This window comes from Rattus norvegicus, chromosome 12 (assembly GCF_036323735.1).
Source record: "Rattus norvegicus strain BN/NHsdMcwi chromosome 12, GRCr8, whole genome shotgun sequence".
In the NCBI taxonomy this organism is placed as follows: Eukaryota; Metazoa; Chordata; class Mammalia; order Rodentia; family Muridae; genus Rattus; species Rattus norvegicus.
Window position 1 is genome coordinate 49,105,845 of NC_086030.1, and position 26,988 is coordinate 49,132,832.

At 53.7% G+C, this 26,988-nt stretch overlaps 1 protein-coding gene across 5 annotated transcripts in view; it reads left to right on the plus strand.

Annotated features, from left to right (window-relative positions):
- The window catches only part of Kiaa1671 (KIAA1671 homolog), a 142,676-nt gene that overhangs the window by 35,916 nt on the left and 79,772 nt on the right, over nucleotides 1-26,988 (plus strand). For 4 of the 5 annotated variants that reach the window (XM_017598547.3, NM_001402472.1, XM_039090200.2 and 1 more), the window contains exons 4-6: nucleotides 1,131-1,218; nucleotides 4,567-7,206; nucleotides 13,644-13,778. In XM_017598547.3, the coding sequence (XP_017454036.1) occupies nucleotides 1,131-1,218; nucleotides 4,567-7,206; nucleotides 13,644-13,778 (2,863 nt within the window). Of the gene's footprint in view, nucleotides 1-1,130; nucleotides 1,219-4,566; nucleotides 7,207-13,643; nucleotides 13,779-25,556; nucleotides 25,929-26,988 lie in introns of those variants that run through there. The other variant, XM_006249576.4, reaches the window with a different exon arrangement.

A 26,988-nucleotide genomic window follows, 5' to 3' on the forward strand; every position in this document is an offset into this window, starting at 1 on the left:
GAGGTTAACGAAACACTTAACGTGCCACGCCTCCCACACCTCCCGTCTTGTTGTTTTCCACTGTGGTCACAGCAGGGACATGTCACCAGGCCTGATCCACCCTCTCCTCTGTGCCTGCATGCTTCCACTAGGGTGGACTTTCAGGGTCTGGGGAATCAAAGTTGGGTCGCCACACTTGGCAGCAAGCCCCATTATCTGTTGTGCCATCTCATGGGCCCATGTCCCAGGGCTGCTCGTCCACCGAGAAGGTTTAAATGCTGGCCCTCCCCAAGCTAAGACAACAGATGCCCAGGGCCTTGCTGTGCCATCCAGGTGATGGGGGAAACTGAGTCTCTGAGATTAGGAATCTCATGGCCTCCCAGCAGTATGGATTGCCTGGTGGGGTTGAGTTTAAATGTTCCGCCCCCTACCCCACTTCTTTCCTTTCTCTCTATTCCTGAGCCCTGAACGCTGTATAGGCACACTGTGCCTCACGTGATACAAAGAGTATATGATAGGGATGGAAAGATAGGAATCTCCTCCCCCTCCCCCTTGATAATTAGGCCCAGAGAGGGAGACCAACTTGGCATACCCATAGAAGCAAGCCTGTGTCCCCACTTTACGTGATGACCCACCGCCCCCAGGTCTCGTGGCTGCTCCTTGGCCGTAGGTGAGTGTTGTGCCCACGGTTGTTGAGGAGAACCATTAATTATCCTGCCTGGGGCTTCTTCGGTCTTCCCCAAACGCCTTCACAGAGTTATTAGGGTCATGGCTTGCCTCCTCGGTCTGCCCTATAAAAGAGGGAGGGAGGTGTTAATTATCCCAGCTTTATGGATAAGGAAGTAGAGGCTCAGATGAGGCCAGAAGCCACACAGGCTCCCATGAGCAGGGAGTGGAGTTTGGAGCAGCACCCAGACACCTGCTTCTCCCAGGCGGCAGGCTTTCTACAGACATGCTCTGCCTGAGGTACGCCCTATCCGCCAGGCCCCTTCTGTGACTATAAATGACACATTTTTTTTTTCCTCAAAGGAAGCTGGGGAGGCGGCCAGGCTGATGCCTCTCTGGGTCCCTGCGTCCAGGACAGTGTGGGCTTCGGGGAGTGTAGACCTGGCCACTCTGATCCGTGTGAGTAACTCCTGTCTTTCTCCCAGGTTCTCGAGGTCGGCTTCGAGCAGTGAGATTGGGTACGAGAAGTGTGCCACGCTGGGCGGCGAGCTCCCCGGGGAAAGGAGAGAAAAGGTAAGCGTGTCATTTGCTCCCCTAGAAGCTTGTGACCTGTCAGGTGCGGGCAAAGAACATCAGAATCTCGTCACCGCTGCCACTGGCGTGTTAGCGTCCCTACTTCCTGTGGGTTGAGGCCGTGAGCAGAAGTGCTTGGTGGTAGCGTTTATTCTTATATTATTTTTCTGTGCCATAAGCTTGAGGGAACACCATCTTCTTAAGTGGCTTTATTGAAGCCCCTGGTGGGCAGAGGCCAGCAGATTTCCAAGTCTGAGGCTATCCTGGTTTACATGGTGAGATCTTGTCTCCAAAAAAAACCCCAAAAGTTAGGAGAAATTCCACCTAGCTCCTCTGAGATTCTTTTCCCTACTGGGTCTGCACCCAGTAACAGAAGCAGCTCAGGTGCCCAAAACCATTTCTCTTTGACCCGTCTCGTCAGAAAGAGCTCACAATCACGTGCTCAGGTAACTGGTTTGTGGCTGATGATCTCTGAGGTGTTGCTTTTTCAAAGACCTCTTTATCGAGGTGCAGTTGAAGGATATAAGGTGGATTTAAAGCTCCTGGAGGAATGGGCTTCCAACTGTGTCTTCCCAGGCCCCTGTTGCCACACAAAGGTGGCAGGAATCTGCACCACACCCAGACACCACCCCTGCCTCCGATGCCTCTGGCCTGCCCTTCCCCAGGCTGCCCTGACCCATTTCTGTTCATAGACTGGTTTCCCTTTCCTAGACTTCCAGACAGTTTAATTCATTACGTTCATGTGCGTGTGGGCTCTGCTCATCAGAATCTTTCTTCTGAGATTGTCAGGCCTTTCATTGCTGTATCTTATCCCATCCTTGAGGCGGACTTCAGCTGGCGCTGGGGTGGTTCTCAGTTTGAGCTGTTAGAGATGAAACTGCACCTGCAGGTGGTGGTGCCTGGCTGTCACCTCAGAGGTCAGGATGCTGGGCCAGGAGGGTTGTGAATTCTAGGCCAGCTTGAAAACGTATGCATGTGCACATACATACATGTATACATACATGTACACACATGCACAAGCACACATGGAAATGCACGCACAAGTGCACATGCTAGCACATGTGTGTACACACATATAGACAGACACATATACATACACACGCGTACACATACACATACATGTGCACACACTCATGCACACACATGTTCACATGTACATGCACATATATACATGCGCATGCACACATGCACATATGCACATGGGTGCACACATACACACATCACACACACATGCACATGATACACATGCACATGCACAAATGCATGTGTGCCCCCCAGAACAAACTGTGAACATTTATGCATAAGTCTGTATGTCTCAACTTTTCCCTCTCCTTTTCCCCCAAACCCTCTAAGATATGTTCTCATGTACCTCAGGCTAGCCTCACGCTGACCGCATAGCCCAGACTTTGACCTTCCACTTTTTTGCCCTGGCTCTCAAGGGCTAGGATTACAGGCGTGCACCGCCATACTGGTTTTGTGCAGTGCTGGACGTGGAGTGTTGTGGATCTTGGCAAGGATTCCACTAACTGTTCTGCATCCCTAATAGCTCACTTTGCTTCTTTCCTCTGCATAAATGCCTCGGAGCGGCCTGGCTGGGCCGTGTAGCTTCTGTGCGGGCTAGGTGTTTGAAGGGACTCCCTCCATCTTTGAATAATAATCCGAGAACTTCTTCCAAGGCTCTCTGTGTCCCTCTCAGTGAGTCCCCGAGGAAAGGAGCTGGCCTGGGAGGGCAGCGATGGCCACCCTGATTGTCTCACAGAGACTGAGGCAAGGCAGCGAGTGTCTTGGGAGGCGGCAGTGTGGGATGGAGTGTCCTAAATCTCAGAGCCTGAGGGGCAATCCTGTAAACTTTGACTATTGAAAACTCAAGAAAGATGCCAATAAGCCCTTTACATATAACCAGGGGCCCTCTCTAGAAGAGAGATTGTCTGGTGACTTTTAAAGGTTGTCATACAATAAAGCATGATGGTCTAGCCTGGGCGAAATCTTGTCGGCAAAATCACTCACAAGCCCACAGTATTATCCGAGTCGCCCCTTCCTTGTTCCCAGTGGTGTCTGCTTTGCCTGTACTCTTTCACCTTTGATATTTTAAGATGAGAGCTGGGAGAGAAGGCTCAGTGGGCGTGGTGTTTGCTGTGCAAGCCTAGGGACTTGGGTTCAAATATTATGCCTATGAGAAGGTAGAGCGCAGTGGTACCCCTGGGGTTTGTTGGCCCCCATCCTGTCTAGCTGGATCAGCAAGCTCTAGGTTCAGTGAGAGACCTTGTTAAATAGGATGGAGAACAGTTGAAGAAAACCAGCACTGACCTTTGGTCACCAGGCGCGCACATGTGCGCACAGGTTGGTGTGTCCACACTGTCTAGCTTTTGTCTTTTACTGTCTATTGTAATGTTAAGTGTGGTCCCCAGACCTGGAGTCTGCACACAGCCCCTGGGACCCTGCCCCCTGAGTTAACTCTGATTGGTGAATAAAGATGCTGACAGCCAATAGCTGGGCAGAAGAGACATAGGTGGGGCTGAGGTTTCACAGGCTTGGGGAGAGAGAGGACCATGAGGAGGAGAGGGGGAGGAAGAAGCCACTGTGGATGAAGAAGAACGTGTGGGAAGGGAGTAGGAGAGCCACTATGGGCGAGGGACCAGGAGAATGGGGCCCGGAGTGGTGTCCAGTTGGAGTTAAGAGCGGCCTAGATGTAACAATAAATAGTAAAGTCAGAACTTGGGCTTATCAATAGGAAGGTAGACTCTTAACAGCATGGCAGGGAGGCAGCTGCCCAGCCTTTGTGCTGCCTAAGGTTATTTAAAATATAAAGGCTGCATGTGTCTTTCATCTGGGAACACAAATGGTCTAAGGTGGGGAAGAAACCCCAGGCAGGGATTTTAATATTTTTTTTTTACTACACCATATAGAACATTTTAGTGTCTTGCGTGTTTTTTTTGTTTGTTTGTTTTATTAAGATTTATCTATTATATATATGTACACCGAGGCTGTCTTCAGAACACCAGAAGAGGGCATTAGATCTCATTACAGATGGTTGCGAGCCACCATGTGGTTGCTGGGATTTGAACTCAGGACCTCTGGAAGAGCAGTCAGTGCTCTTAACCTCTGAGCCATCTCTCCAGCCCCTGCTGGTTTTGTTTTTTAAGTCACAGTTTAATCACAGGGCAGATGGCCACTCTGTAGAGTCCGCCCTCCCAGCCGTGGTTCTAGGGATGGAACCCAGATCACTAGGCTGAGCTGAGCCTGGGTCTGGAGGTCACTGTGCTGCTGTAACAGGGCAGTCCGCTTTATTTTGCTGCTCCAGTTCCTGAGCACTTCAAATCCTTAACATTGTCTTCTGTTACCTTTCAGCTTAAGGAAAGGCATGGTTTGGATAGACCCTCTGCCACAAAAAGTCCTTGGAAGTCTGAGGCTTCCCAGAAGTCTAGGCAGACAGAGCTCAAAGATGCCTCCGACCAGGACCCTGATAGGTGTTGGAGTGCTCGCTCGGTGGGAGGCGCAAGCCCTTCTGAAGTCAGTCCGGAGGATGACGGAAGCTTCCAGAAGGTGTGGGCCACAGTGTTTGAGCATCACGTGGAGAGACACACAGTGGCCGACCAGGCAGGCTGTTGTCTCTCCGCCACACCCCCTTTCGATGTGGCCGACACACCGGATCCCAGACCGAAGCCTGAGAATTGGCCAGGGAAGGAGCCACCAGGAGTCACAGACGAGAGAGACCGCTCCAGGTGGTCGGACCGTGCTGACCTGGGGATGCTGGGACGGCCTGCCCTTGTCGATGTTGCGCTGAGACCGTATCCCACACCTGTCCCCGGGAGACACCCCATGGAAGAGAGGCACAGCCGCTCTGTCCCCAGGCATTTAGAAAGTCCCCCCGTGTCCCAGAGGGTTCAGCCTAAGTATGACGTCATGCATGCCTCAGGAGAGCGGGCACATAGCGAAGCAGTGTCCACGGTGCCTGAGGAGAAGGCGGTGACCCTGCACAGTGGCAGATCTCGGCTCTCGCTGCCGGCTCGGCAGCTGTCCCAGGAGGTCAACCCTTCTTACCTGGACTCTTCTCTGCAGGGTAGTGGGGGTGCCGTCCAAAGGGCAAGTCAGTTATGGGAAGCTAGGGGCAAGGAAGGCAGCAGATCAAAGCTAGACTGTCAGCAGCCAGGGGATGGATTTGGGGGCTCTTGCCAATCGTCCAAATGGGCAGGAGTGGGGGTGACAAACTGGCACAGCAGCGCTGTGGTCAGCAAAGATCTTGGTACTGCCCAAAGGGGTCAGTCCTGGAGTGTCTTTTCAGATCTTCCATCCAGGGCCAGCATTGAGCCCCGTGACTCCCAAGTACAGGCAGGGATTGACTCATTGTCCCAGCAGAAGGGACCCCTCATGGTCGCCAGTGAGGATAACCCAAGGCTGGCCCAGGTGGCCCAGCCTGAAGTCAGAATGTGGAGGTCCAACCCTTCAGAGCCGAGGGTGGATAGGTTGAGGCGACGGACTTTGCCCCATGATGTGAAGTTCGATCCATTCAGCCTCCTTGGGCCAGAGAGCTCTTCCGAAAGGCAGCAGCGACCAGCAGATGGTCTGACCTTCCCAACCTGTGCCTTAAAGAGACCCCACCAGCAGGCACAAACTCAGGGGGGGACACCGGATGCCTCACAAGGCAGGACTTTCCTGGTGGAGAAGCTGGGGCCATCTGCAGAGCCTGCTGCGACGTTCTTCGCGGTGACTTACCAGGTTCCTGACATTCAGAAGGCCAAGAGTGTGGTTAAGCCAGGGCCTGAAAACGTTTCGGAACCTTCCAGAAAAACGCCTCCACCTCCTTCACCTCGCTCTGTTGTGTCTGCGTTGCCTTCTCCTGGCCGTGAAGAGCTGTGGTCTCCCGCCAGCAGTAAGGGCTACGCTAAGGGGAGAGAGTATGAAGAAGTAAGGAACCTTTCAAAACACCCCAAGTCCACAGACCAGCCGGCGTCTGCAGGGGACAGGACTCTGGATCCTTCCAGGGAGAGAATCATTGATGTGGATGCTCTGAGGTTTCATCGAGAGTCAGAAGACGACGCTGTGAAGTATCGCAATCTCGGGGCATCCTCAGGCGAAGATGCCTCACAGACACCCCTGGTCCTGAGGCGGCCCAGAAGTCTCCTGATGAGGAGGAGAACAGAGGTGATCAGCGAAACGTTCCCAGGGAAGATGAGGGATGGCTACAGATCCAGTGTTCTTGACCTTGATTCTCTGATGGCTGAGTACAAGGAACAGTTGAGCAGGAGTCCCAGCAAGGCCCAGGAGCAGCAGGACAGCCCTACAGAGCCCAGTGGCTCTCCTCAGGAGAGGTCAGGTTGGCCCAAGGAGGCGGAGTGGAGAAGGAGGAGCCTGAAGGAGGCTCCTCAGTCAGACGGTGTCGGTGTCGGGCAACAAACAGGGCCCTCTGTGAAAGTTCTCCACTCTCCTGGCCCCAGCAAGCAGCCAGCAGAACCCCTAGGGGTAGCCATGGCCACCAAGTCTGGCCTGCCACTGTGGGCACCACCACAGTCAGCTTCTGGGGAAAACTGTCCCTCACCTTCTTCCGTTCCTGCTGGCTCCAGGAGGAAATCTCCAGGCATCGCTGAGTTGGAAAGCAAGCCCTCCTCCAGTGAGCACCAGGGTACAAAGCGTAGGCAAGGTTCAGTCAAGTCCCAGGAGCTAGGCAGCGGGGACCCTGTCTCCCCCAGGTCACCCCCCTCTGACCGGAAGAAAGGGACTCCAAGGAGATCCACTGTTCAGGGAGTGGAAGGCAATGGGGTACAGTGGGGAACCCCCCCACATGATTCTGTTTGGTCACCGATGGACATCAAGAGGGCTTGCTCGGAGAAGGGGCCCCCAGCCAGGGTCCGGGAGGGCCTGTCCGTCATGCAGGATGCCAGGGAGCGGAGAGGAGAACAGTCCAGAGGGAAGCCTGACCTCCCTGCCGAGACTCCCAAGGTCGCTGAGGGACCCTGTCAGAGGGATACGAGGAGGCTGGAAGGCCCTAAGGTGGGTACTGAGGCGCTTGGAATTTTGTCATACAGTTTGTAAGCACCTATGTCCGGGGTCTCAAGCTCAGATTTCACGTGGGCTGTGTAGGTGCGTGACAGAGGGGAGGTGCCACTCTAGGGAGTGGTGTGGACTGCAGGCTAACAGGACATGTAGGCGTGCTGGCTTCTAGACTCTGAAGATTTTTTTCTCCTATTTTTTTTTTAAAGATTTATTTAATGTACCTGAGTACACAGTAGCTGTCTTCAGACACACCAGAAGAGGGCATCGGATCCCATTGCAGATGGTTGTGAGCCACCCTGTGGTTGCTGGGAATTGAACCTGAGTTCAGTGGTTAAGAATAGTCAGTGCTCTTAACCACTGAGCCATCCCTTTTCTCCTTTATTATGCCCCTACCCCCCTTCCCTTCCCTTTTACCTGGCATGGCTTGGGAAACTGAAGCTAGTCCTTGCACAGCCCCAGCCCCAGCCCTTCCCGGATCCTGCCCTAGCTGCAGCTCAGCCCTTGGTCCCAGACCCCGGCCCAGCCCAGTTGACCATTTCATCACCTGTGACAGAAAGCGACATTTATTAAGAGATATCCACGCTTTCAGGTGTTGCCCTGAAACAAGATGGCTTGCTAGAAAACTTCATTCTGTCCTGGCCATGCTAATGCCCTGGCTCTGTCTGCTTGGCCACCGGTTGTGGGTTCAGAACTTGGCCTGGGACTTGGATGAGGGAAGACGTTTTGTGTGAGCATGGTGGAGCACCTGCTCGATGCCACCTCGCCCATTGCCTTCACCAGAGCCAGCACCAGCTGTGCGAGCTTCCCGAATGGCCTGTGACGTGAGCGAATGTTAAGTGTGCGTTTTCTGTTTCTTCCCATTGTCATCTAAGGCTGTGTCTGGGCCTTTGAATGTGGGACTTGACCATTCGAGATATGACCATTCTGCACATAGCAGGGCAGCTCATGAAAACAGGGCTCAGAGAGACTTGGGAACCTCTTAGGGGCCACACAGTGAAAGACAAAGATGCTTGAACCCAGGTCTGGCTGAATCCTAAGAGATGACGGCCCCTGTGGTAAACGGTAAACGAGAGAGGAAACAGGAAGCCCCTGGGGAGCATTTTGCCTCCGCTGGGTGATAGGGCCCTGGAACCCAGGATCAGGAAATTACACGATGCCAGGAGTGCCCTATGGAGGCATCCTGGAGGAGGCACGGATGGGTGAGCCGGGGAGCAGGGCATGCTGGGAGGTCTGGAGGTTGGAGTAAGCCCCACCTAGCCTTTGCGGAGCAGTTCAGCAGGAGGCAGCAGCATAGGGTGCAGCGTTCTTCTGCAACAAAACGCCCCAGGCCTGGGCACTTTATAAAGAAGAGAGACTTATTTCTCACTGGTTTGCTCCTGGTGCTCCCTTCTAGGCTGTCCTGGGGTTTCAGGACAAAGTGTTTACAAAGTTGAGCAAAGCCAAGTTTCTCATCCCTAAGCCTGTGGGAGAGGAACTGCCAGGGTCTAGCCTAGCAGGGACGGGGTCTCCACGCTGAGGGAGCTGTGAGAAGAGCATTAGAACCAGTATCTCCTCGGGAGCTCAGGCTCGGTCAGCCTGCGTGCGGGAACCTTCTAGACTTGCATTGAGCTCCTCCCTCCTCCAGTGTGGGTTCTTCCCACGCCCCGCAGGAGAGACAGCAGCTCCCTGCCTCGCAGCCCCGCTGTTGGGAACCCAAAGCTGCTGCAAGGTTGGGCCAGGTTTGCCTTTGGTGGTCTCACCCAGCTCTCAGGCCCCTCCACCCCCAGCAGCCCGAGAGGAAGAGACAGTGTTCTACTGGACTGTGACCCTCAGCTCGCCAGCACCTCAGGTCCCACTGGCAACAGGAGCATCCGGGCTGTGGAAGGGGCCTGGATGCTGCCCAGAGTGCTCAGGCCCCTGGAGGGCTGGTTGTCAGGGATCGGCTTTCTCGTGGTGGAGGGATCCACAGACCAGCTTCCTGCTTCCTGCTTCGGGCCTCTCTCCTCCTGGAAGACTTGTTTTGTTTTGTTGTTGAGTCAGGGTCTCCTGTAGCGCCGCTGCCCTTGAGTCCTGACCCTCATCCCATTACTGGGCTTCCTTTCCTCGCTCTGGTTCCTGATCTTAAAGAACAAAGACAAGCAAATGAGAGACAAAAAGCCCCAGAGTGCTCAGAACGCTGGTTGTTAAAAATATAAACCTTACAGGGCAGAGAGAGAAGGAAGGGAGTGGAACATCCTTAGTTCCAGCCCTCGGGATTTTCCTGTGTGTCTCAGGAGCAAGGAATAGTCCCTGGGTATGTACATACACATATGAAACACACCACACACACACATGCGTGTGTACCCACATATGCATGCGTGTACGCACGAGCATGCATATGCCACACACAGATACATAACACATGTACACACATTATGCACACACATACACACACTCACCCACAAGCACACACGTGCATGCATGCATACACATGGGTGGGCATATTCCTGTCCTTGATGCATAGGCAAATTCCATCAAGGGACTGTGGGGTGTTGGGTACAAATTCCCCACAGAGCAGTTGGTTTCTAGGCCTTGTGGTTCAGACTCCTCACCCTAGCTACCCAGGAGGCTGAGGCAGGAGAATCACAAGTTCAAGGCCAGCCTTGGTCAAAGGAGGCATGGGGGTGTGGCTCATGGGTTCTAGCCATGCATTCAAGGCCTTTCCTGTGAGCCCAGAACACCTTTGGCCAAGTCTGCTAGGCAACTGAGCCTACATCCCAAGTCCTCTGGGGACATTTTTTGCTGTCACTCTGGGGAGGCCATGCCGTTATTAGGCAGAAGTCAGAGCTGCCATTTAGAATCCTCCAGGGAGCAGGGTAGCCCTGTGCAGAGCCACTCTGTGCTGGAGCCAGGAGCCATGGGGACTATAGTTAGTCTGAAACAGTGTTCTGGGGTGGGGGAACGATATTTTACTATAGGCCTGAGCTTGAGAATGCTCATACACAGTCACTCCTTATGATGACCATGTCTGAGCTTCCTCCCCAGGCCCGCTTCCCTCTGTGGGCCACTCTGAGCTGCTGTTAGATGCCAGACCACAGTCAGTGTGGTATCTGCCCTCACTGTGGGAGGGTCTTCTTGTGCAGCCCATCTGCAGACTGTTAGCTACTTAGGAGGAAGTTGTTAGGACAGTGGGCCTCCCCCTCCCTCATCCCCCCTGACCCTCACCCCTCCCCTTCCCTCCCTCTTCCCCCTCTTCCCTTTCCCTTTCTCTCCCTCTTCCCTTCTTCCCCCTCCCTTCCCCCTTTCCCTCTCCCCTTCTCTCCCTCTCTCCCCGTCCCTCTTCCCATCTCTCTCCCCTTCTGTCTCCCTCTCTCCTTCTCTCCCTCCCTCTCCCTGGTGGTACTGTGGATTGACCCGGGCGACCTCATGTATGTACAGGATGAGTACTCTACCAGTAAATTGTATCCCCTGTCCTTAGTTTATCATTTTGGCGCAGGACCTGTGATTCAGTTCCTTAGACTGGCCTTGAACTCATTCATTTGCTGTGAGGTGTTTTGTTTTTCAGTGCTACTGCCTCAGGGCCCTCTAGTTCCCTCCAGGGGCTGGGGTTACTAACCTGCAGCACACAGGGCTCACATGGGGGCCAGTCTCGTTCATTTTTCTGGTCCGATTCAGCCCACACGAGTGACTTCAGTAGATACGTATGCTGTGGCTCGAAGCTCTCCCTCCTCGGTGGGTAAATTTGCTTCCTCACAAGCCTGGTGGCTCAGGTTTAGAGTCTTGCCACCTTGTAAAAGAAGGTAAGATGGCCCATGGCAAACCCCCCACATCATACAGATATACACCCCCCCCGAGTGCGCACACATCTCCCCACTACACACACACACACACACACACACACACACACACACACGCACGCACAAGCAGTAAGAAGAAATACACATTTAAATCACACAATGCTTTTTAGGATCCGGGCTTCTTCTGCCTTGTGTTCACATCCTGCTCTCTGTTCACGGAACACGTTTGATGCATGTGCTGGCCAGGCTGGTGGCCCCGGCCTAGATCAGGGGTTTCCAGGTCATCTTCCAGAGTTCCAGCTTGGGCTGTGTGATGCCCCGTCTCCGGAAGGATCCCTGGGAAAATAAAACATGGTATAGCCCCGAAGTGGAATATTATTAGGTTATATAAAAAGAATGTTTTAGCCAGGTATGGTGAGCGTTGTGGTCGCTAAGGCAGGAGGATGAGGAGAACCCAGGTGGCCTGGCACCTGCTGGTGGTGTGTTATTTAGTTTAAATTAGATTCAATCTAATTTCTCTGTTGCCCCGGCCACACTCAAGCTTGCGTGACTGGATCGACCCCATAGAGCTTTGTGGTGGATGCCTAGGTACAAGCAACCTGAAGCCAGCGAGTGGGTGGGGTCACCAAGAGCCTGAGGGTGCCAGGAAGTCGGGGAACAGACCAGAAAGGAGCCATCTGAGTGACAGGACAGACATAGGACAGCTAGGACCCCGGGAGGATGTCAGAGCGATGGCCCCAGCACTGGTGGGCTTGTCCTGGGGACTCAGGCCGGCCTTGGTGGAAGGTGTGCCCCATCTGCATTCTCTCTGCCGTGAGGATACAGCACTTTCAGACATGTCGGGGGCCACCTGTGTCACCCTCAGGAAATCCTCATAAAGCATCCTCGCCCTCCTGTCCTGAGGGGCTCTCTGCTCCTGCCCTCTCCTTAGCCTGGGGTTCTCAGGGATCACACCTACCATGTAACTTGCCACAACTTTTCCTCCATTGTTTTCGTTGTCTTTGTTTGGAGACAGGATTTCGTGTGGCCCAGGCTGGTTGCATGTATTATAGTCCTATCTTGTGGTTTAAGGGCTAATTGTTCTTCTGTTGTTCACTTGGCTGTTGGCATGATTCTTTGGAGTAATTACTGTTTGGATCCTGCTCCATTTCCCATTGACTTGCTTCTTTGTTGTTGAGTAGCCGTTGCTCTTTACATGTCGTGGATACTCTTGTTGAGTTGCTGTTGCTCTTTACGCATTGTGACTACGAGACTGATGGTTTCTGCTGGTCGGTTTTTCACCCTCTTCTTGGTGCCCTTTACGCACATGTGTTTTCCAGTTTTGACAGTCTTCTTTTTTGTTACTTGTGTTTTCCATGTGTATTTTTAGAAACATAGGGACCCTTTGACTTCAGGATTGGCCTTTGGCTCCAGAAATCCTCCTGCCTTAGGGTGCCTGAGTGCTGACACACCATACCCAGGAGACTAAACTCTTGTGCGTGTTCATTCCAGTAAAATTTATCCTACCAGGCTGAGCAAATTGGGGGTAGAGCTCGTGAGCTCCTGGCAGTAGGCCCTGCCTGTCTGTCTGTCCAGCTGTCCATTCTACACTCCAAACACCCAAGTCCTGGATTTGTGTTAAGCAGGCTGTGCTGTGGGTGGGGAAAGGGGCCGACTCTAGGGCTTGGGCTGTGTATCCGAGGGTATCGTGGTTGTGTGTAGGACAGACAGGGAGGGTCTGTGAGACCGGGCCCCAATGCCAGCAGGGGTAGTGAAAGTGTGGGTGGAATTTATTTAACGCCACTGGGGTACGAAAATGTGCCCCAGAGGCGGGGCATGGAAAAGAAAAGTCTCAGTGCGACCTAGGATGTTTGTGAGCCAGGTAGAGACGGAGCAGGAGGGCGGACCAAGGAATTAAGCACAGGGAGGGAGGGAGGGAAGGGGTCTAGGAATCATCCTTGCCCTCCGAGATGCTGTGTGCTATTCCCCAGGCACCTGCCCTCTCTGGCCCTCCTGGCAAATAAAATAAAATAAAATAAAGTAAGTGTGTGGCACATAAACCATGTCCAGGACTCCAGGGTTGACTGTGATATTTGTTCTCCAGTTAAGGTAAGAAGGGGGTAAAATGCAGACTTCAGACTAACACATGAGCCTTATGGCTTTTCCCTCTCCCTGCTGTTTCTCAGAGTGTGCGTTTGGATTCGAGGAAAAATGTTTGGGGAGCAGGAGAGATGGATCAGTGGTTAAGAGCACTGACTGCTCTTCCAGAGGTCCTGAGTTCAATTCCCAGCAACCACATGGTGTCTCGCAACCATCTATAATGGGATCTGATGCCCTTAATGGTGTATCTGAAGACAATGACTGTGTACTCATATAAATAAGAATGAATAATTTTTTTTTAAAAGGAAAGATGTTCAAACGAGGGCCAATAGGACCATCCTGGGCAAGAATGGGACTGGCCAACTGGAGGCCCTGGGAGCCAGACGATCAGCCAGGCACACCTGCCCCCTAGTGGCTGGACCATGTCACACAGGCTCTGAGCAAGGCCTTGTTAAAATTGTTCCTTCCCCAGGTGGAACAAAGGATCTTCTTGAGGCCACCCAGCTGTGGAGCTGGGTCACATGTCACCTATGCATGGTAGTGGGGAACCAGCAGACGAGAGGCTCCCACTGAAACTCTCCTCTGTGTTCTCTATCCCAGCTGCCTCTGCAGAATCTGGAGCGGAGGGATGGCCGTCAGGATGGCCAGCAGCCTCTTGGGCAGGTGTCCCCCGTTGCCTCCGTCCCCCGGCGAAGCCACAGCTTTTGCAAGGACAAGAGGAATAGTCTCCTCGTGGTGAGTGACTCCTGCTGGCGTCGTCTGCATAGGGTGATTCTATGGTTACGTGGGGAGGGTTCAGGCTGATGGGCTCCTGGAGTGGGACAGGCAGTCTTAAGTGGCCCGCTGGGGATTGGGTTCCAGACCGCTCGCTGTACTGTGCGTGCTGTGCTGGGTAATCTCTGCTGTTGAGTTTCTGGCACTAGGTAGGTAACCTCAGCAGCTGGCTGATGGGGTCTGATGGCGCCTTGGGGGGCTCACACCAGTTTGTCTTTTCTGCAGCCTAGTGATTTTTCAGAGTTTATGTCTGCGTCCTTCGATTTTCACAGCGGAAAAGCCAGGCAGTGACTCTCGTGTCCTTAGCGCTGGTTAGAGGGATGGGAGACAACCAAGAGAAAATGCTCCCGTTGGGGGACACTAGGCTATCGAAAGCCAGCTCCCCCCTTGGGGGACCCACAGGACACCGTGTTTCTTGGGAAGCCTGTGTCCACAAGAGACCGGGCCCAAGTTCCTGTGGGATTTTGTTGACTTCTGTTCTGTCTGTGAACAGGCTGGGTTCTCTCCTGCTGGGAGGTCCCTTGCGGGCAAGGCCCAGGTGGTGGCTGCTGACCAGGGTGGTGGGAGCTCTGACTCATGTGCCATTCGGTGTCTGCGGTCTGGGGAAAGAGAGTTCACTTCTCTGAGTCTTGATTTTTCTCATCTGTAAAATAGGGACGTTTGCTCTTACTGTAGGGACAGGGTCTGGGGGTGTCGAGGTTTTGTCTTTTATGGTCTGGTGTAATGTCAAGTGCGGGCCCCCAAGACCTAGAGTCTGCACGCAGCCCCTGGGACCCACCCCCTGAGTTATTTCTGATTGGTGAATAAAGATGCCAACAGCCAATAGCTGGGCAGGAGATCGGTGTGGACTTGTGTGTGCGCTGTGAAGGCAAAGGTTGTGGAGGGAAAAGGTTTGAAAGCGGTTTACAGCTCCCGGTTGCTGGAGGTTTCTCTGGCTGAGGCTCCCTCTCTTCTCTGTGCCTTTGAGGACCCTTTGTCCCAGGAGCTCTGGCTTGCCTTGGCTTCTCTGTCTGACTCCGAGTACCCCCAGCCTTGCCTGAGGTCTGTGTCCTCCTCTGGGAGACAACTCAGCCCTTCAGGACATGGGCTTTCTTCAGTCTCATGCAGTGTTAGGAAGCAGCCACAAGGAGGCAGCGGTGCCCAGCCCTTGCCTGGCTCCTCCCACAGCCTGTGATGGACACTGAGAGTATAAATGGGGAAACTGAGGCCCACAGAGAGGCTTCAACTTGGTTAGGGTAGCCTTTGGGCATGACTGTGTGCTCAACTGAGGCAGAGAAGTCTGGTGAACGTCGCCCATTATTCTATCTTGTGAATGTTGTCTGTCTGGTGAGTGTTGTCTGTTTGGTGAATGTTGGCTGTTGGTCTGTCTGGTGAATGTCGGCTGTTTGTCTGATGAGTGTCAGCTGTTTGTCTGTCCTTAGCCTCATGCTGTCGTTCGCTCGCCTGGGTTCACTTATCTCCGATCTTTTGGGATTTTATTTTATTTTTTTTAACTTTTTTTTTAAAGATTTATTCATTTATTATATATAAGTACACTGTAGCTGTCTTCAGATACACCAGAAGAGTGCATCGGATCTCTTTACAGATGTTTGTGAGCCACCATGTGGTTGCTGGGAATTGAACTCAGGAACTCTGGAAGAGTAGTCAGGTGCTCTTAACCACTGAGCCATCTCTCCAGCCCGGGATTTTATTTTTATTTCACATCGCCCAGGCCGGCCTGAAGCACTCTGGATATGCAAGGATGACCTTGCACACTATTTCTCCTGTCTGCCTCCGAGGGTCACCATGCCCCGTTTTTGGGTCCTAGGGCCAGACCAGAACTCTGACTGCTGAACTACATTCTGGCCTCCAGTTTCTGTTTCGAACCTGGCTCTGTATTTATCCACCCTAACTTGAATGCCACCCACCATTCAAACAAACACATCCCATCCTGCTAAAGAGAAAATTAAGGTTCAGAGGGGCTCGGCCACCTGCCTTAGGACACACAGCATTAAGGCTAGCTAGAACATGAGCCTGCATGTGTGGTCTGGGACTTGGGCCCTTCCCAGGAATGTGCTGGGGGGGCTGTGTGTTTTTGTCTGTCCGTCCGTCCATCCATCTATCCATCCATCCATCCGACCATCTGTCTGTGTGCAGCCCCTTCAGGACAGGAGACACCTGAGTCCTGGGACTCCACTGGGGCTTAGCTAGGGTTGGCCTTGGCTGTTCTGTGTCACTCTAAGCCAGCCTGGGACCCACAGGGCTGATAGATTAGTACATCTGCAGGCCCTACCCATTGCTGCTAGTCATGGGAGTGCTCACCAGCTGCCCTGTAGGGCAGAGGGAGGCCCACCACAGGCTCTGCCCACACTGTGGGTGCCACTGGCTCCCAGATGCACTATGAGCTCCCCTGAGGGAAAGGAAGACAGCTGCAGTCTCAAGAGTTTAGCTGAGGCCTGGGAGGATGGGGAATGACCTTTCATGGTCCTGACGTGTATCCACCCTCAGGGGTGGCCACCCTTCTGCTCAGGGTTTATGATTTCCAAGGGGTTATAGAGAAGGATGACTCAGTGTGGACCCTGACCTTGGGCATGGTTTACCCAGCAGCCCCTCCTATAACAGTAAAGTCACAAGGCAGCCGTTCTGGGGTTCCCCACAGTGCCATGGACTTCTGGAAAGGGGTGGGAGGGCAGGGAGAGGGACTTGGGAGGGTGGGGAGAGGGATGTGGGAAGGGGATGTAAGGAGAGGGATGTGGGGGCCTGTTTCTTGTTAGGTCAGCAAGGGCTTCTTTGAGGAAGTGACTCAGGGTGGAGCATGTAGAAGAATCAGGAGAGGGTGTCAGGGGCAAAGGTCTTGGTTTGATTTTGATGGTGGTGATGACAGTTTTGAGTGAGTTCTTATTGGAGCTGAAGTGGAGAGGGAGATTCTCGAGTTAGGAGGATGAGGGTTGTGTCTTAGTCAGGGTTTCTTTTTTTTTTTTTTTTTTTGGTTCTTTTTTTCGGAGCTGGGGACCGAACCCAGGGCCTTGCACTTCCTAGGTAAGCGCTCTACCACTGAGCTAAATCCCCAGCCCCTTAGTCAGGGTTTCTATTCCTGCATAAAAACACCATGATCAAGAAGCAAGTTGGGGAGGAAAGGGTTTATTCAGCTCACACTTCCATATCACTGTCCGTCACCAAAGGGAGTCAGAACAGGAACTCACACAGGGCAGGAACCTGGGGGCAGGAGCTGAAGCAGAGGCCATGGAGGGGTGCTGCTTACTGGCTTGCTCCCCATGGCTTGCCCAGCCTGCTTTCTTATAGAACCGAGGACCACCATCCCAGGGATGGCCCCACCCACATGGACTGGCCCCACCCTTGATCACTAGTTCAGAAAATGCCTTACAGCTGGGTCTCATGGAGGCATTTCCTCAAGGGAGACTCCTTTCTCTGTGATAACTCCTGCTTGTGTCAAGTTGACACACAAAACCAGCCAGTGCAGGTCAGATCAGGGTTTTCTACAGAACTTATTAAATGAGTCTCGCCTATATGTATATGAGATCCCATATATGGGATTTATTAGAATGGCTTGCAAGCTACAGTTCAGCTTGCCAACAATGGCTGTCCACCACTTGGGAAGTCCAGGGATCTAGTAGCTGTTCAGTCCACGAGGCTAGATGTTGCAGCTGGTCTCCGAGGTCAGCCTGGTCTACAGAGTGAGTTTCAGGATGGCCAGAGCTACATAGAGAAACCCTGTCTCAGAAAATCAAAGGGGAAAAAAGTGGGTCTTCTTTTGTTTCTAGTCACTTGGGTTTTAGCTAATTCCATATGTTCTCAAGTTGGCAACCAAGACTAGCCTTCATGACGGTCTTGGTATGGGTGTGTGTGTGTGTGTGTGTGTGTGTGTGTGTGTGTTTGTGTGCATGCACAGACTCCTGAGCACACACATGGGAGAGTCAGATGTCAGCCTTGAGTGTTGCTGGTGATACTTGCTCAAGCTGTGCCCTGGCCCTTTTCTAAGGAATTTTCTTTATCCTAAGGTGCCAGGAGATTAGATCTCAGCTTAGAGATTCTGAACCTGAGGTTCAGAGAAGGGAGGTGGCCGGCAGGAGGACACACACTGCACAGCAATGCAGCCGGGGTGAGCCCTGAAGGGACCCAGGGACTGAGTCCAGCCGCTATCACCTGCCCTCAGGAGTCCAGGCACACCTGCTCTGCTTGGCAAGCTGCCCTGCTGAGGCCTTGAACACTCTGGTGCACCACCCTGATGGACAGGGGCAGGGTTATGGGCACGACGACCTCTCCTGGGAGGAGGTCCAGGCTTGTGGGCGCCTTTAACAGGTGATGTCACATGACCCGTCGTGGGCTGTTTGCCAAATCAGAACGCATCGAGCTGACGGGAGTGTGAGGGAGGGAGGGATTGTGGAGAAGATGGTCACCGATTGCTGCCTCACTAGGAGCTTCCACTAGATTTACAGGTGAGAGGTGTCGGGAGAGTGCTGAAGCACCAGATAGGACAGCGGTTAGCGGTGCTTATTGCTCTTGCAAAGAATTAGAGTTTGGGTCTCAGCACCCAAGTCAGGTGGCTCACAACTGCACGCAACTCGAGTTCAAGAAGCTTTGGCGCCCTCTGCTGGCCTCTTCAGGCACTGACGCATGCGCCGAGGCCCAGGATCCCTCACTGATTAGGGTTTAGCTCCGCACGTCCAACCTGGAGCTGACTCACTGTCTTCCCCCTGGCAAACGACTGCTTAAGGCACCCAGTCCCGGCCTGGCTGCCCCGCAGGTGTGCCGGGCAGCTGTGAGCCCACTCATTGCTAACAAGTCTCTGGAGCGTTTCCAGGAGTGAACCCCATCTCCATGATACCCCAAGGGTAGCGCCATGTCTGTGAGGTGTGCATGCATGCTGCGGTGGCTACAGGAGGGTTTGTCCCCGGCCGTCTGTTGTGTGTTCTGCTCTGCTGGTAACGTGCGTTTGGGGCTGTTTTAGTTCAGGGCAGTTCTGATTTTGACGCATTCCACTCCCTGCCTCTTGGTGGGCGGTGGTTGTTGTACCCCTGAGCTGTAGCATTGCTGGGAATTAGAGATGTATGTGTGCAGGGTGTGACTACAGTGGCTGTGTCTGGGAGCCCTCCTCCTCCCTGCAGTGTTTGGGTATTCCCCACCCTTTGACAGTATCTGGCAGGATTAGGACTTTGGTGGGTGCGGTTGACTCTCAGGCCTCTCTTAATGTCCAAACACCTCCAAGTACAGTTTGACAGTGTTTTGTGATGAGCTCAAGTGGAATACTTGGAAATGTTCTGGAAGATTCCATTCCCAACTCCTGGGACTAAGGACTTTGTATTAATATATACTGGGCTATGGGAGATGGTGCTATAATCTATTAGTGATGTCTGCATAGGTCTGGAAGGCAGAGAACTGAATGTTGAGTTTACTACCCCTGGTCCAGGAGCATGTTTTATGAGACACACACACACATGCACACACATACACACACACACACACACACACATACACACACACACACACACACACGTTCAATGCACATATGAACACACATGCCCCCAAAAGAACTTGGAGAACTTTGCTTAACGGTTCTCCAAATCTCGGAAATATTTCACGAGTCCTTGCCTGGGTTTTATGTTTTATGGTCTTTCGTCCTTCACATTTCTGCCTGTTTTGTCTCCCTCCCTTGTGGGTCCGGGCTCTCCTCCAACACAGGGGTACCTGAGCCTTGCAGTCAGTCCATCAGGGTCTTAGGAACTATCCCACCTCCTAATGCCTGCGTCCTGTCCCAGATGGGACATCACTAAGTGTGTAGCAGGATGGTTCTCACAGGCTGCTGGGGACCCACACAGGGATCCTCACACCTACACAGCAAACTCTACCCACTGAGCATCTAGCCCTGGCTTTTCAGTTTGAGACAAGGCCTTACATCCCAGGAGATGATCTTGCACTCACTTGGTAACTGTCCATCCTCCTGCCTCAATCTCTTGAGTAGCTGAGATGACAGGCCTGAGTCACCATACCCGGCTAGGACTTTTAAAAATAACTGTATAGTTCGTTTCTATAAACTTCAACTGCTTTTTGGGTTTTTTTTTCTTTTTAAGACAGGGTTTCTCTGTGTAGCCCTGGTTGGCCTTGAACTCACAGAGATCTGCCTGCCTCCAGCTGGGGTTCAAGCTGGGTGGTGGTCCAGACTAAAGTTTGAATGCTCAGAGCTGTAAAACATTACTACAATGCAGTTTAGAAACCCACATCCACCAGCTGCCATGCCCTCACCCCTTCCTCCCACAGGTCTGCTCTCTGGGCACACCCACCTTCATCCCAGAGCCCACAGAGATGTAGTTGCCTCACAGAGACTTTCGGATCTGTCTCTTCCCCACTTAAAATGCTTCAGATTTCATGCATACAAATATCATGAACAAGTACCATGTTCCCTTTTCACCGCTGAGTAATATTCTGTTATACAAACAGTCCCACTTGTTCACGCATTTGTAGACCGATGGTGGTTTCCATGTCACTGTTCTCGTCAGCGTCTCCACCATTTTAATCAGCCCGTTTGTATTAATAATGACTTTTTTGTTGCCGTGAGCAAAATACCCGGCAGCGACAACTGTAGATTTATTTCTCATGCCTTCTGAGAGGAAAGGCTTGGTGGTGAGAGTGACTCCATTCATGGCAGTGAGGGCCGCTGGCCTGGGCTCTTTACCTCACAGCCTCAGACAGGAAATAGGAACTATATTGGAGGTAGAGGTGGGACCAAAGGTCCCACAGCCTTGTAGAGCAGTGTCACCATCAGGGGTCCAAGTATTCAAACTCACAGTCACCTGGGAGACATTTTTCAAAGCAAACGAAGGTTCATGGTTTTAATCTCCCTACACATGAGGGGACCTGGATCAGGGGGAGACACACACAGGCCGCTCCCAAGCACGCGGGCTGCCCTTGGTGACTTCTGTGACTTGGCAGTTGGGGAGCTGATGGCTCGTGACAGGCAAGATGAAGGGACCAGCGAGGGTGGGGGCTGTGGAGGAAGGTCGACTGACTGGGCTCAGGAGACTGAGCCGTCATAGATCCCTACACGGAGCCCCTAGGTGTGTGGGGATGTTGGATGTGGTGGGTGGGGTTAGATCACTGATGCTCAGCTGGGATTCCTAATGCTAGGCCTTCCTTGAGATGTCTTCATTACCTTGGGGTTCCCTAATCTAGCTTTGCAAACTCCCCAATCCCCCCCATCCCTCTGGACTGTGTGTCAAAAGCTGCCAGGGGTCGGGGGTTGGGGGAACAAGCCCAGCCAGGGAAGGAATTCAGTGCCACGCAGGGTTAGGGGGCTTGATGCCTTCATGCCATGGTGCTAAGACCTCACCAGGGTCTAGGCGCACTGAGGCTTGGGGAAACGGAGGCATGGGGAAGTGAGGTGATTTGGACAACGCGGAGACTGGGGGCATGTACGCACTTTAGCTGGGGCTCAGAGCCATTGGAAGGGCTCTGTACCCTGCAGGATCGTGTCTCGGGAGGGTGGGGTGCTTTCTGACTGAGTTTTCTTTCCTCTACCCCCAGCCTTCTTATGAGATGAACCTTAACCAGAAATGACCACTAGAGGGCAGGGTAGAGGTGCTCTAGCACCAATGCAGTAGATTTTTGAGCGCGCGCGCGCGGTGAGTGCGCTAAGATGTCAGTTCTTTTTTCCATGTGGGTCTCCCCTGCCCCCCACCAAGCTTTGCATCCAAGTGTCTTTACCCACTGAACCATCTCTCAGGCCCAAAGGTTTCTAAAGCCCCCACCTACTTTGGCCTCTGAGACCAGCCTTTTTCACCACCCTGTCAACTCTCTGTCCATGGAGCTCACTAACTGTGGCACACATGCCATCCCTGCCGTGATCCCCCTTGACCCTGGGATGGTTTCTGCTGTTTGCACCCAGCGTCGGGGCCGCAGTGGGTCAAGACCCTGCTGTATGACCATTTGCACCACATGCTGGCCACATTTATGTTCACAACGTTGCCTCTCTACGGGAAAGGGGAAGAAGTCTTGTTTTTATTTCTGAAAGGAGTGTGTGCTGGGTGAGAAGGGGGCTCTGGCCAGCCCAGTGAGAGCCTCCTTGGTTTGGGAACACTACGGCTGACTCGACACATTTTGAAGATAGCACACCTTTGACTTGAAGTGTCTGACATCTTAGCCGCCCCCTACCCCCCAGTACAGGTCCCTGCACACAGTAGGGGACAGCATCCAGTAGGACTGCAGGGGAAGTGGTGAGTGGGTTCACATGCAAATGCCTGGACTGCAGGGAATGGGAGGCGTGAAGATGACTCAGCCCCCAGGCAGCACCCGTTCCCTGTCCTGCACAGGAATGTGGTTCGTGGGTCAGGGTGGCCACATGGTTTGCATGTCTGCCGAAGCTGAAATGTAGGTCACAGATGCAAGCCTTTGACCGACCTAAGACAGCACAGGAGAGTCCAACCCTTCCGTCCGTCCAACCTACCCCCTGCAGACACATCTAGCTCACTGTGGCTCACCAGAGATTTTGAACACAAGGTGTTAGACCATTGGGACACCCTGACTACCGTGGGGCTCCTGAATCTAGCTTTGTATATCGGGAGCTAGCAGGAAGCCAGGCCCAGCCAGGACAGGAAGTCAGTGACATGCAGGGTCACCGAGAAAAAGGCACAGAGGTAACCCGTGCTGACATTCGAGGACCCTTAGAGGCATCCAGTTTGCTTTAGAGGGAGGGGTCATGTCTGAGCACAGCTTCAGGGCCTACCATGGCCAGGAAGAGGGGAGGTCATACAGAGGCCAGAGCGAGTCAGCCTACAAGAGGGATGCCCTATTGCTTCATGAGACTGGGTCTGCCCGGAGTCTGGACTGCAGGACAAGGTGGCTAGGCCCTGGCTGGACCTCAGGCATGAGTAGAGCCAGCCAGGTGGGAAGCACCAGGTGAAGGGGAGGAGGTTAGCCAGGCCCCCGAGGGTCACCACACACATGTGGCTCAAATAACACAGGTCTCCTGGAGGCCAGAGCCAGAAGTCTCGGTGTCAACATCATGACCTTCCTCCAAACAGTGCTTGGGAGAGTCCACTCTGTCACCCGCCAGCCCCTCGAGGGTACTGGCTTTTCTTGGCTTATAGTCAGGTCTGCCTGGCTTGCCCATGAATGTACAGCCTCCCTGGGGCTTGGGCCATCACAGCAAGGCATTAGAGGAGAAGGGATTGATATTTATTTCTGGTGGCAAAAAGCACAAGGTCGGACTCTCGCTTCAGCCCTTCCATAGCCTGAGAATCAGGTCCCTCGTGGCTTGACCTTTCAAGGGTGCCATCAGGGGTAAGTTCCACTGCGAGGCTGGCCCCCTGATCCAGGACAATCCCATGTCAGGTTCCCCATGCCGTCTGCACGGACTGGCTTCATCTGTCAGTTTCAGATTGTAGGCGGGAGCATAGTTTTGGGGGATAGGGCCCTGGGGTGGGGTGTTCACACGAGATTCCTCCCAGGAAGATAGGAAACCACTGAGCGTGTGTGAGGTGCATGCGTGGGTGGTCTAGCCCACTATGCTGGTGGAGGTGCCCCCAGGTCTCTGAGCAGAGTCCCGGCTGGCCAGGGTGGTGGGATGATGCAGGGGTCATTTTCTGAGAACTCTATCCTGGGACCCTGGCGCATCTGCCGTCTTCGTGGGTTCTGTCTGCACCGTGTGGGCTTGCCAGGTCTGAGTTTGGAAGATTTTTATCTTGTCTCCACCCTCATCCCCATGGTGCCCTTCACTGTCACCGAGGCTCCACCCCCCACACCGAGGCTCCACCCCCATGCCACCTGCTGTCCTGTGAGCTGAGCTCCCCAGCTGGGTCCTGTTCACAGTGTTCCTGGCTCCCTGCTGGGCCATCTGTCTTGTGTGGCTTTGGGGTTCATCGCTTTCCTGTCCACATGCCTTCTCTCATCCATATCCCGTGTCTCTGTGTCTGTTCCCCTTGCTCCTGCTCACCAGTGGCCTCACCTCCCATCTCTCTCCCTTTCTCCCTGCAGCCCGCTCTGCCTGGCAGCTTAGAGTAGCCTATAGCAGCAGGATCTGTCTGTCCACACGGCCTCTGGGCAGTCAATCCTTCAGTCAGCCATGAGACCCTGGTCCTTTTCACCCTGTTAGCAGAGTAGTGTGCCTAGTCTTCTGTCAGTCAGTCAGTTTGTCTGAGAGCAGGGCACGGCCTTCACCTGCTCAGTCGGTTGGCAGGGCTCGGCCTTGGACTCCTGTCAGTAACTGAGTATGGCCCCGCCTTCCTCTGATCTGTCAGACAGCTGTCAGTCAGAGAGGGCATGAGCTCCAACTTCCGGTTGGTCAGTTTGTGAGCAGGACCAGCCTTCCAACTGTTGTCAGTCCAGCTCAGTGAATGAACAGGGGTGCCACTTCCACAGTGTTAATCAACCAGTGAGCCCCAGGCCCAGCCATTGTCCTGTCAGTCAGGGGTTGGGGTCCGGCCTCCACTGTTCTGTCAGTCAGTTAGGGGGTGGGCCCAACCTTAGAGATGGGGGCCCGGCCTTCACTGTTCTGTTATTCAGAGGGTGGGGCCTGACCTCCACTTTTCTGTTATTCAGGGGGCAGGGCCTGACCTCCACTTTTCTGTTATTCAGGGGGCAGGGTCTGACCTCCACTGTTCTGTCAGTCATTTGGGGGGCGGGGCCTGGTGGAGCTATAATGCCTGTTCCTGAGGTGGCCCTGCCCAGTCCAGCACTGGACTAACCACAGGCCAAGTGCTGAGTAACTAAGACCCAGGCCTGCTGGGTGAGGGGTTCCGAGAACTCATGAACCTCTGTCCTGCCTCTGAGGGACTTTGAAGATTGTTGCCCTGCAGTGTCCCTAGCAGTTAAACCCAGCCGCCATGTTCAAGAGGTTTCCCCTTAGCTGCTGTGCTTCTCTGGGCTGGGCGGGTGGTTAAAGCATGCATCACCAAGGAGCCAGTGTGTCCTTGCTGGCTGGACCCAGCCTCTGCTTCTGCTCCGTCCTGAATGCATCTCCTTATATCACTTTCCTCTTTCAGAACCAGAAGGACCTGGGCCTGCCTGAAAGCTGGGCCGTCCTTGTTTGTGCTCCTGCCGGGGCCCAGTCTCTGGAAGGTGGCCTTGAGTTAGGCATCCTTGGTTGAATCCTGTCCCACTGAACAGGTGTTAACTTTGAACCACACTCACTCTGAGCCTTGGCTTCCCTTTCTGTAAAATGGGGGTAACTGAGCCAAGGCTGCTTGTGGGAGGAACACACAGGCCTGAGGCTGGCCCTGTGAGCCTGTGCCTTTCCTTCCCTCCCTGTGAGGTCTTGGGGAGGAGCCTTGCTGGTGCACATGTCCTTATCCCTCTCCCGGATAATACACACATTTGTAGGTACGGGCAAATTCTTACACACACACACACACACACACACACACACACACACACCCCACTCATCAGTGTCTTGTGTTCATATCCCGATACACACATCCCTGTGCCCACCCACACTCACACAGAATCCTTGCTCTTTAAACTACAACCCCACACAGTCCCCTGCACACCCCAAACCCGCCCCCTGCACATACCCCAACCCCCACCCTCTGCACACACCCCAACCCTCCCCCCCACCCCCCCCCCGTGCACCCCAACCGCGCCCCCTGTACGCCCTACCCCGGCCCTCTGTGTGCCCCACCCCTACCCCTGCGCACCCCAACCCCGCCCCCCTGCACACACACTTCCCCTGCACATCCCCCCCCCCCCCCGCATATCCCCAACCCTGCTCACAAGTCTTTCTGGACCACATGGGCGCTGTGGGGGGAGAAGCAGCCTGCCCCCCGCCCTGACTCCGCCCTGCCCTGGCTCCGCCCCACCCTCCTGGTTCCACCCTCCTGCCCCGCCCCCCAGGATGCTGGCACCAGCCAGGGGGACTGGGCTGCAGTTTCACCCCAGAGGTGGCCGTGGCCGCTCACAGGTCCATCAGGCCGCCTGGCTGTGAGCCCTGGCTTCTGAAAGATTGATGCCACCCTGAACTTGACTCTGGGGGCGGTGAGAGTTGTGGGGAGGGAGGAGCCACCCCTCCAGGGACAAAGTAGAAGCGCAGGCACACACACGAGCAGGGAAGGCGGCCCCACAGCCTGCTCCGACATGGACTATTACTACTGCCCCAGCCTGCTGAAACTGCTTCGGTACCTGTGGGTGAGTGTGACCGGCCACAGGGTCTGCAGCTTGTGCGATTGATGGAGGAGGGAGGTGGGCAGCTTGGGTGGGAGCGCAGGCTAGGAGGGACAGCCTGCAGACCTACTGAGCTAGGACTGTAGCCAGCACTGTGGGTTCCCGTTGCCTTTGGAGAGCCTGCTTTCTGGGTCTCCCGGGCTCCTTCCTGCTAGTTTTGATAGCTATGTGTTCCTTCCCCACCAAACTTGGCAAAAGTGAACCTGGGACCCACCCTCCACCCTCCCTACTCCCCGCACTCTCACGTGGTATCCAGCGGAGGAAGGAATCCCCCACCCCAGAACGCCCTGGGAACCCCAGTTGTGGTGCCTGCCTGGAAGGCTCTGTGGGCACCGAGTGCTTTCAAACCTCCTTTTGACTGAGACAGATCTGTGTGTCCTGGGCATGCCTTCTCTCTAACTCACTCCTTCCTCCCTGGTAGGACTAAGGGGACCCAGCAACAGTGGCTTATGTGACACTTTCCAGGGCTCTAGGATAGAAGAGATTACCAGGGGGTCGCCACAGTGTTTAGGTTTCTAGAACTTTGGCTACTGAATGCCCAGAAAGGAAAGTTTGGAAAATGTTATTTTTTTCACTTCTGAATATTTGTAGATACTTCAGATGCTTGCCACACAGAATTTCCTGAGCTAAAATGTACCTTTAGGAAAATTGTCCTCCTTGGTCTCTTTTAGCATTGCCCACCAAAGCCCTCAGGTAATGGCTGGACAATGGGAGTTTTACAGTCCCTGATGCCCTCGGATCACTGGGAAACACTTTCCAGTTATTTATTGATTTATTCTTATTTTTTATTACAAATGTAAGCTGTAGACTAGACACAGTGCACTTGGAAAGCTCCATTGAACCCAAGGAGAGAGGACTGCCCGTCGGCTCCTGTGTTTCTCACTTTTTGTTCGTTTGTTTTTAAGAAAGTTTCATTCTGTAGCCCAGGTTGGCCTGGAACTCTCAGGTATCCCCCTGCCTCAGCCTCCCAAACAGTAGAGGTTTGTGCCACATGCCCTGCTTACTTTTATCCTGAAGTCTGCAG